A 10,328-nucleotide genomic window follows, 5' to 3' on the forward strand; every position below is an offset into this window, starting at 1 on the left:
CCATCTGACTATCTCTAGTGCTTGCTGCCCTCAATATATCTGATTGGAGCCTGTCCTTCCTATAATCCCAGTTGATTCAGGACTTCTCAGAGTCCAGATTTCTCTGTGATTCTTTGATTGTGGGCTCCTGTGAACCTGAGATTCTGGGTGTGTCTGAGTTCTTGGCAGTCAAACTCCTCTGAGACACTCAAATACTAGTATGACCCAGCTCCTGTTATCCTGGGATCCTGTTGTCCTAAGGTCCTGGACATGTTACTGTGCGTAATGTGGTGTCTCCTTTGAGGACCATGGAGTTGTCTGGTCTGTTCGAAACCAAGTTAAACCAGAACTGATCAAAAGGAACCCGAGCCTCTGGTCAGGAAAGGCTCTGGTGTCCTTGTTCCTGCTGTCACAGGCCCGTCATTATTGGATTGGAGCAGTTGTTGTGTTCCACTGACCAGTGATCCTAAGATCACGTGTGCAGTCCTCTAGGGACTGTGGGGATGTCCGCCGACTCCATGCCCTAGGTGACCCGGTGTGGCACAGACCAGAAGGGACCTGTCTTTACACTGGTTTTTAAGCATCTGGGATTGTGAAGGTTTGAGTTCTACATGCTAATATTTGTTTTTATACTTATTAGTTGATTTTGTTCTCTCCTGGTCTCTGTTTCCTCTATCATTTTTAGGAAAGAATAATGGCTATGTGTTTCCTGTCAGTACGTTTTCTGAGGACATGGTAAATGTGGCCTCTTGGAGTTCCAGATACTCTTGGGTACTGGGAGGTGATGCTTAGGAGCAGGGATAGGCTAGTAGTGGGGGGGGGATTCGCAGGAGGGAGGAAATCAGAGTGTTTCACTATCACCTGCTTAAGGAGTTTCCTTGGAATGCAGACACATAACCAAAAGAGGTCAATCCAGAAGGTCTGATATAGAGCTGAGGATGGGACTGGGAGATTGACTCTGGAAAAACAGAAGACTTGAAGATCTGAAGTCAGCCCACCTCCATCTCTGGCAGAAATGGCTTGTCAGTTATCAGGGAACGCCTATAAGAGTTGGAGTCTGGAGTTAAGAAATGAGTGAAGGGAGTGAGTTTAGGGTGGGGGGGGGGGATATGTAGGAATCATATGGAATGGTTACCAAAAAGAGATGAATGATCTTATCAGGCATGCTCATGTTCCTAAACTGGATTTACATAGAATTCCAATAAGCTCCCAGGGCCAAGGACCCCATACATAGACTTGTACCACTTTATTCAGGCAGAGGCCACTAATTCCACATGGCCCAGGTAGACTGGTGTCAAATTAGCCTATGTAGTGGGCTTGGAGATGTCTGTGTCTCAAAGAGAAAAGCTTCTAGAGATAGGCAGTAATGGTAAGAATGCCAAAAGGTCCTAGAAAGAACAAAGTAATTTATTTATAAATGCCATGATCAACATTTATCTACTTTTATGTGCCTAATTCTTATTTAATTTTATTGTTAATTCTGTATATGTGTATAGTGGGGCATGATTCATACATGAGAGCAGGTGTGTGTAGAGACCAGAGGTGTTGGAAGGAGCTTTATATGGAGCTATAAATCACCCAGCCTTTCTGAGACATACTCTTAACTGATAATTCAATGGTCTCATCTTGTTATAGCTTTTTAAATTTAAATTTTAGTGGACTTTTTAAATATTTCAGGTATTTATATTGATGCATATTATCAAAATTTTCCAAATTATTAATATGTGATAATTAAAATTTATATATATATATATATATATATATATATATATATATATATATATATATTTTTTTTTACACATGGTCTCTCTGTCCTCCTGGCTGTCCTACAACTCACTGTGTAGAATTATGGTTTCAATGTCACAGAGATCCACTCATCTTTGCTTCCAACCTGCTGAAATTATAGGCATGTACTACCGCACACAGTTATCATTATAATTTTCATTAAACATATTTAATGTTAACTTTAATGAGGTCAGTGTGATACTTACATATATATGTATATCATGCAATGATCAAATCCAAGCATTCTTTAGCAACCTACTTTCTATTTTCTTAATCTCTACTATATTTTTTCTGGTTGACTTTGCTTTAACTTTCATTCATTTCGCAGATAAAGTACATGCAGCTCTCATTATGAGTTGGGTTTATTTACTTAACATGATGGTTAGCATTCAGTTCTACATGTTTTGCTATAAATGGTGATTTGAAAAAAAGAGGTTGCTGGGGACAGATCTTGAGGGTTGTAGTCCTGCTCTATTCCAAGAAAAACTTTCTACTTCTTGGTCAACTAATATGTAGCAAGAAACTCCACACTCTCAACAATTCAGTCACCATATGTTCCTTGCCCCAGTGAGCTGTACCTTCAAGCCATAAGTGTAAATATATTTTTCATTGGCAATATTGTTTTTGTCCATCAGGAAAAAAGAAAAGTAAGAAAGATGCGAGTGTCCTAGTTAGGGTTTATATTGGTGCAATGAAATACCATGCTCAAAAAGCAAGTTGAGGAGGAAAGAGCTCAATTGGCTTATACTTTCATATAATGGTTCATCAATGGAGGAAGTCAGAACAGAAACTCAAACTGAGCAAAAATCTGGAGGCAGGAGTGCATGCAGAGGCCATGGAGGGGCCCTACTTACTGGCTTGCTTACAGGCTTACTCAGCCTGCTTTCTTGTAGATTCTAAGACAATCTGTCAAGGTGTGGCATCACCCACACTAGCCTGGCCCTCTCTCATCAGTCACTAAGAAAATGCCTCATAGGCCTGCCTACAACTGCTATGCACACTCCAGTGAAGTCTGCTTGACAGGCCAAGAGGCCTGGAAGTACTCAGGAGGCAAAGAGTTTCAAGGAAACTCAGTCTCCTGGAACCTTGGCATTCTCATAACCCATATACTGAAACCCTATCCCCACATTAGTACGGTATATGCTCTCTTTCAGTATTGTTTTATTATAAGTGTCTTTAAAGATTGAATTTTAACATAGGTGAGCCTCCACCAGTGTTCCAATGTCCTAGAAAATCCTTNAAGCCAATGAGCTTGGAATTCAGTAGGAATTCAGTGAGAAGGTTACCTATTCAGTAACATTCAAATTTACTTCTAGTAGAAACTAATTAGGCATTACAAAGAATGGAGCTAGGATAGCACAGGGCTAGTCTGCAGAGTGATTACTTAGGACTGTAGCCGAGTCTCACCCAAGCAAGTCAAATCACAATGGCCTAAGGAATACCTGGGCTTACCATGAAAGAGTTAGGAAATCCCCCTGAGACAGGTTTTTTTCACTAGGTCCAAAGGAACAGCATAATCAGGCTTTTACTAGAAACCCTGGTGGTGGGTTTAACAATAGACTACACCTGGCTTCCATCTTAGTGGTAAACACCAGCCTGGTCCCTGCCATCTTTTGATGTATACATTCCTTTTGTTTTGTGTCACTGTAACTCAGCGGATGTGTCCTGCCTAGCTTTCCTTGTTTTTTCTTAGGTATAAAATTTTGATGCTCAATTTGAAAAATGACACTCAGATTCAACACATTCTCTCATGTCGTATCCTTTTGTCATTCGCTGACTCTTTAGCCCACTTGCCACCAGAGACCCGTTCCACGCAGATAGGAGACCCAAAAGAGGGGATTGTCTGTGGCATACAACCTAATCTTATGAAGCCATTTTCTTAATTGTGGTTCCCTCCTTTCAGATGACTTTATCTTATATCAAGTTGACAAAAACTATCCAACACAATTAACCAGGGAAAGTTAACAGGCATTGTTAAGTCACAATCTTTCCTTTATTGTTCATCCCTGACATCACATATAAATAACACTATTCAAAGCATTTTATAAACTTAAAAATTTCCACAGTCTTTACAAATTGAAACATTTCAAAATTCAATCTCTTTAAAAATCCAAAGTCTCTTTTCAAAACTAAATTATCTATAAACACCCAATCTCTCCTATAAAATCAATAATAATTTAAATACTTCCTTCCTTCAACAGTAAAATACCAGGGCACAGTCATCATCAAATCAAAGCAATGTCGAATATCTGGGATTCACTCAAGAACTTCTGGATGCCTCCATAAAAAGACCCTGGGTCACTTCTGCTGCTCTGCCTTTTGCAGCACACACACAGCTTGTCTTTGGAACTCAGGCAGGCTTTCCTGAAAGGCAGCTGCTGTTTCCATGGTCATCCTTGATACTGGCGTCCCCAAAAGGCAGCTGCTGTTTCCATGGTCATCCTTGGTACTGGCATCTTCAAACTTTGGGGGTCTTCTTGTGCAACCGACCTTCGCTTTCAGCCGTAGCACCTCTTAGGCTCGTCCCATAGTATCAAGTCTCAAATTCTCTGCATGACCTCTTCAAACCTGGGCCTTCAAGTATTAGGAAGGCTACATCTTCAACAATGACCCCCTCAGTGCCAAGCCTCAGCTCTACTCCATGAATCCTTCATACCTTCAAAACCAATACCACCTCAGTATCTCTTCCATTTCCAAGTTCAGCTGCCAGTATGAGGTACAACCTTGGCTGCCTACAGAACTTGTTAATCAGTCATGTTGCTTCCAGGCATGAAATAATAATAAACCTATTACATTTTGTTTTGTTTATATATATAGGAAGAAAAATCCCCCAGACAAATGAAAGACAGGCTGTATTGGATCCTGTTGAGAGGGAATCTTAGGATGTGGACCACTTTTCTGACTTGACAAGCCTGAAAACTCTTAAATGAGAGGAAGGCCAGGTCCCCCTGTGGAAAGAATTTGCAAAAATACCAAAGAGTTTTACTATTAGTCTTTTCCCCATCCTTCCCTGTTGTGACCTACCACTTTTTACAAGGTTAACAGCACACTAGGGGAAAGAAAACAATCAGATGTTCTGGGATCAATTGAATACTGGTTCTGAATTGATGATAATTCTAAAAAACTCAAAGTAGGACTTATTATTAAAGTAGGAGCTCATGGCAGTCAGGTAATTAATGGAATTGAACCTGAAACCCAATTACAGTGGTTCCTGAACCCAATGTTGTTATTTCCCAGTTCCATAATGTATATTTTAGATAGCTATATAGAAATGTCAGGAGAATTCTCAGATTGTTTCCCTGAGTTGTGTAATGAGGGCTGTTATAGTTACAAAGGCAAAATGGAAGCCATTGGAGTGGCTTACAAGGGAAAATAGTAAGCCAAAAGAAATATCATAACCCAGAAGGAATAGCAGAAAATAGTGCCACCCATCAAAGACGTGAAAGTCTCAGGTGTTGAGGTCTCCAGCACATCTCCCTTTAACTCTCCAATCTGGTGACCATAGAGTAAAAATGGGTCATAGAGAGTGACATTTTATTATTGAAATCTTAGTCAAGTAGTAACTGCTCTTATTTGAGCAGATTAACACATATCCTGGTACATAGTATGCAGTTACTTATCTAGCAAATGTGTTTTCCTTGGTAATGTCTATAAGAGCCACCAGTACCAATTTACTTTCAGTTGGTAAGACCAACAGTATACCTTTGTAATTTTATCACAAATAAATTTTGACTCTTCATCCTCAGGTCATGACTTAGTTTGAAGTGTTTTTGATTGTCTATCTCTTTCACAAAATATCACAGTGACACATTATATCAATGACCTCATGCTAGCTGACCAAGTGAGCATGATATAGCAATTATTTTAGACTTGTTGGCAACACATACCATACCAGAAGATAAGAAATAAACCCAACTAAATTTCAAGGGCTTCCTACATCAGGGAAAATTTTAGAAATCCAGTGATACAGGGTATATATTTCCTCTATGGTGAAGAATAAATTACTGTACATGGCTCTTCCCACTACCATAAATGAAGTAGAAGGCTTAATATGCCTATATGGATTTTGGATGAAGTACGTGTGTTATACTGGCTCATTTACAAAATTAATTAGAAAGCTGCTACCTTAGGGTGAGGCCTAGAACACAGGCAAGCTCCATCAGTTGGCCCAGGGTAATGTGCAGACTGCTCTACCACTGGGACAATATGGTTCAGCAGATGCAATGTTACTAGAGGTATCAGTGGCAGATAGAAATGCTGTTTAGCACCTTTGGCAGGCACCTATAAGTGAATATCAGAGGTAAAAATTTGGATTTGGAAGCAAAAATCTATCATCACCTGCAGGCAATAGTTCTTTTGAATATATTTTCTGCTATATGCCCTCAGTAGAAACTGGACATTTAACAATGAACCATCAAGCAAGTTGAATGAAGAAGATGTGCAAATGCCTATGGCTTATTCCTGTTCCAATGCCTTCTTCTCTCAAACATGCACCTATGCCCTCATGAGATGTGCCCTCTGATCAGATGACTAAGGTAGAGGAGACAAGGGCTTGGTTTACAAATAGCTTTGCACCCTATGAATGAGACACCTGGAAGTGAACATATGAAGAATCACAATGATTGAGTGAAATCTTTATACTGGTTAGAACTTAAGGTCATACATTTTGTTTGGAAAGCAAAATGACTAGGTTGTGCAAATATTCACTGATTTGTGAACAGTAATTTCATAATCTGAAGATGTTTTATCCAATGCATTTTCTGGATGATAAGAGACCTACAGTATGATTGGAAATTTTGGGAAGAAATGTGTGAATAGATTTTGATATATTGGTTAAAAATATGAAGATACTTGTCTCCTATGCAAATACTCATCGAAAGATAAGTTCAGCAAAGGGAAAGTTCAATAATCAAGTATATATTTGATTATTTCTCCAATTACTTCTATCATTGCCCAGGGAGTCCATTAACAATGTGACCCTTAGTGGCAGAGATGGAAGATATATATTGGCTCTACAACATGGATTTCACCCACCAAATCTGGTAAGAATACAGGTGCTGCTGAGTGCCACATCTACTAATAGCAGAGACAGTGTTTAAGTTCTGATATGTCATATGACAAGTCAGAGATCTGGTAGCAGGTTGACTATTTTGGACCATTTCCTTCATGAAAGTAACAACTAATGGGATAGATACTTGGTTTCATTATACATTTGTCTTTCCTGAACGTCATGCTTCTTCCAAAACTAACATTTGTGGACCTACAGAATGATTTGTCCACCATCATGCTATTCCACACAGTATTGCGTCTGACAAAGGAATTCACTTCACAACCAGAAAAGTGCAATTGTGTGTTTACAATTATGGAATCTACTGGTCTTAGCATGTACCACACCATCTTGAAGGAACTGACCTGATAGAACAATGGAATGGCTTTTTGAAAATATAATTACAGATTCAACTAGTTGACAGCAATCTGTAGGGCTGTGGGGCATGGCTCTTGAGAAGGCAGTATATGCTTTGAATCACAATACAGTATATGATATGGTTTTTCCTAGAATCAGGATCCAAGGGTCCTAGCAATAAGGTGTACAAAATAGAATGTTCTACTCACTATAACCCCTAGTAATCCCTAGGTAAAATTCTGTTTCTTGTTTCCATTACCTCATGTTTCCTCTATCCTAGATGCTTTGGTTCCAGAGAGGAGAGAACTCTTGCCAGGAGAGAGAACAAATATTTCATTGAACTAAAAGCTCAGACAGCACCATGGCTACTGTGGGCTTCTGACGCCCTTCAGTCAAAAGAATAAGAAAAGAATAGTAATGTTAAGAGGGGCAATTTTAGGTTACCAAGGAGAAACTGGATTGGTTCTCTACAATGCACATAAGAAGAGTTATATCTGTAGTATAGGACCCTTTAAAGCAACTCTTAGTGTTACCAATGATTAAAGTCAATGCGAAACTATAACAGCCCACTCCAAGCAGAATGACAAAGTGCTCAGACACTTTAGGAATAAAAGATTGGGTCAGCCTTCCAGGAAATAAAAACAACCCCGAGAGATGCTCAATGTAGAAGAAGAAAATACAAAATAGATACTATAAATATATAGTTATTAATATTAGCTAAAGCTCATAACCTGTTTCAGAAGTAAGGATTATAATTTTTATGTTTCTGCCACAATTTGTTAAGAATGTGTTTGTACAGATATTTGTGCTTTTTTTCCCCTCAGTTGCTTTATCATGTAAAGTAGCATCAGTTAAGAGAAGATCAGTGGTTATTATATTTAAATTTTAAGATACTCACATGTTCCTCAAGGTACATTGCCACCTATTCTAAAATTTGTAATACATTTACAGTTATACATTGGTTGGCATAGTTATATCCTGTTTAGTGTAATTGTGGCCCGGTGAACATATATTTGTGATTTTTTTTAACATGGGATAGTTATATCATATTAGATATATGATGTGGTTATTGTTTTCATTTGGAAATTAAACATGATATGAGAGAAATTTGTGTGCAAGGATAACAAGGGACAGACTTGTGATGACTATTTGTAGTTGTCCACTTGAATACAACTGGTGTTAAATAACCTACAAGTATACAAAATATTTGGTACACCTGTGAGATATTTTTCTTATTTCAACCATTTAAGATGGAAAACTTCACCCTAAATCTGGGGGAGGGGTGCAGCCAGGTCTTGTGGAAAGATCCACATTCAATCTCTTCTACATCTTCTAGTGAGAGCCTATATAGAAGAAATGGAAAGAATGAGCATGTGGTGCTTACCCTCACTCTCACTGAAAAGTTCAATCCTTCGCTGGTATTAAGGCTTATTTCTTCTGAGTTGTGGTGTAGTCAAGACTAACTAAGACATCCAGCCTCATAGAATAAACAGTTATTTGATTCCTAGACTTTCTTTTGGGAGACAGAAATAATAATTGTATAATCTGTAAACCACTCTAATAAGTCATTTATATATATATATATATATATATATATATATATATATATATATATATATATATATATATATATATATNGTCATTTATATATATATATATATATATATATATATATATATATATATATATATATATATATATCATCAGCTCTGTTTCTCCAGAGAATCAAGACTAAGGATTACATAAAATAATTTTTAAGTATCCCTAACAATTTTTAAGAAAATATTTTAAATTATAAATAGTGAGGATTTTCCTCTAAAACCATGCATAACTTTACTCAGGAACTTATTTTATGTAATTGCCTTGCCTTTAGGACAAAGGCCATCTCTGTAACTTAAACATTTATAGCACAAAAAAGGTGGTTTGCATGATTTTGGAATCCCCTGGAGAGTTAGTTCATTCTGACTCAATATGATACTGTTTCATAGAGATCCTTAGTTTTTTGCAGGATTTACATGACTGTTTCTCAATTTCCTCAAAGCTGATTTCACATCTTCATTTCTCAGAGAATATATGATAGGATTCAGTAAAGGTGTACAAATGGTATAGAAGACAGAAAGGAACTTATCCACAGACAATCTGCTAAAAGGCCATATGTAGAAATAAATACAAGGCCCAAAGAAAAGAATCACTACAGTGATATGGGCCGTGAGTGTAGAAAGGGCTTTGGATGACCCACTAGAGGACTGCCGTTGGACAGTGACCAAAATGATGATATAGGAGATAATCAAAGCCAGGAAACAGCTTAGTGATATCATACCACTGTTAGCCAAGGTCAAAATTTCCATTCTGTACGTATCCATGCAAGCAAGCTTTATCACCAAGGGAAGATCACAAAAGAAGCTATCTACCTCATTGGGACCACAGAATGGCAGATTCACTGTAAATGCCAAATGGCTCACAGAATGAAGAATACCTACTGCCCAAGAAATTGACACAAAAATTATACACACTCTCCGATTCATAATTAGATTGTAGTGCAGTGGCTTACATATTGCTACAAACCTGTCATATCCCATAGCAACAAGCAACATCATTTCACTCCCAACAAAGCTATGAAGAAGAAATATTTGAGCCATACAACCCTCAAAAGAAATAATTTTGTGTTCGACAAAAAAGTCCACAAGCATCTTAGGAGTGGCAAAGTTAGATTGGCAGATGTCAATAAATGAAAGATTACTGAGCAAAAAGTACATAGGAGAGTTTAAGCGTGAGTCAGAGAAAATGATGACAATAATCATGATATTGCCCAAGACTGATGTCACATAGATGACAAAGAAGATGGTGAAAAGCACAAGCTGAAGTCCCCAAGATTTAGAAAGTCCCAGAAGCACAAACTCAGATACCGTGGAGTCATTATTGTGAGCCATGTATCCAATGTAAAGTCACCTAAATGAAAATCAAGAAAATATTACCATCACTGACCTAGCAATATACTTCATTCATAAAGAAAATAATGGTGAAATTTCAAGTGTTACTATTTAATTTAAATATACATATATAGGAAATGAGACTTAAAATGAGAAGTATAATGAGGTATAAATAATATAATTAGGAGAATGCAATTCATTAATTTTATCTTAAGGTTTTGCCTTGTTTT

The 10,328-nt window shown here is 37.7% G+C and overlaps 1 protein-coding gene across 1 annotated transcript; it reads right to left on the reverse strand.

Moving 5' to 3' along the window:
* Positions 1 to 9,162: 9,162 nt before the first annotated feature.
* LOC110325801 (olfactory receptor 4K1) lies at positions 9,163 to 10,098 on the reverse strand. The gene has a single exon (XM_029541804.1). It carries the CDS (start codon positions 10,096 to 10,098, stop codon positions 9,163 to 9,165), a length of 936 nt encoding a protein of 311 aa, XP_029397664.1.
* Positions 10,099 to 10,328: the final 230 nt, after the last annotated feature.

Source organism: Mus pahari, chromosome 8 (genome assembly GCF_900095145.1).
Source record: "Mus pahari chromosome 8, PAHARI_EIJ_v1.1, whole genome shotgun sequence".
Taxonomy (NCBI): domain Eukaryota; kingdom Metazoa; phylum Chordata; class Mammalia; order Rodentia; family Muridae; genus Mus; species Mus pahari.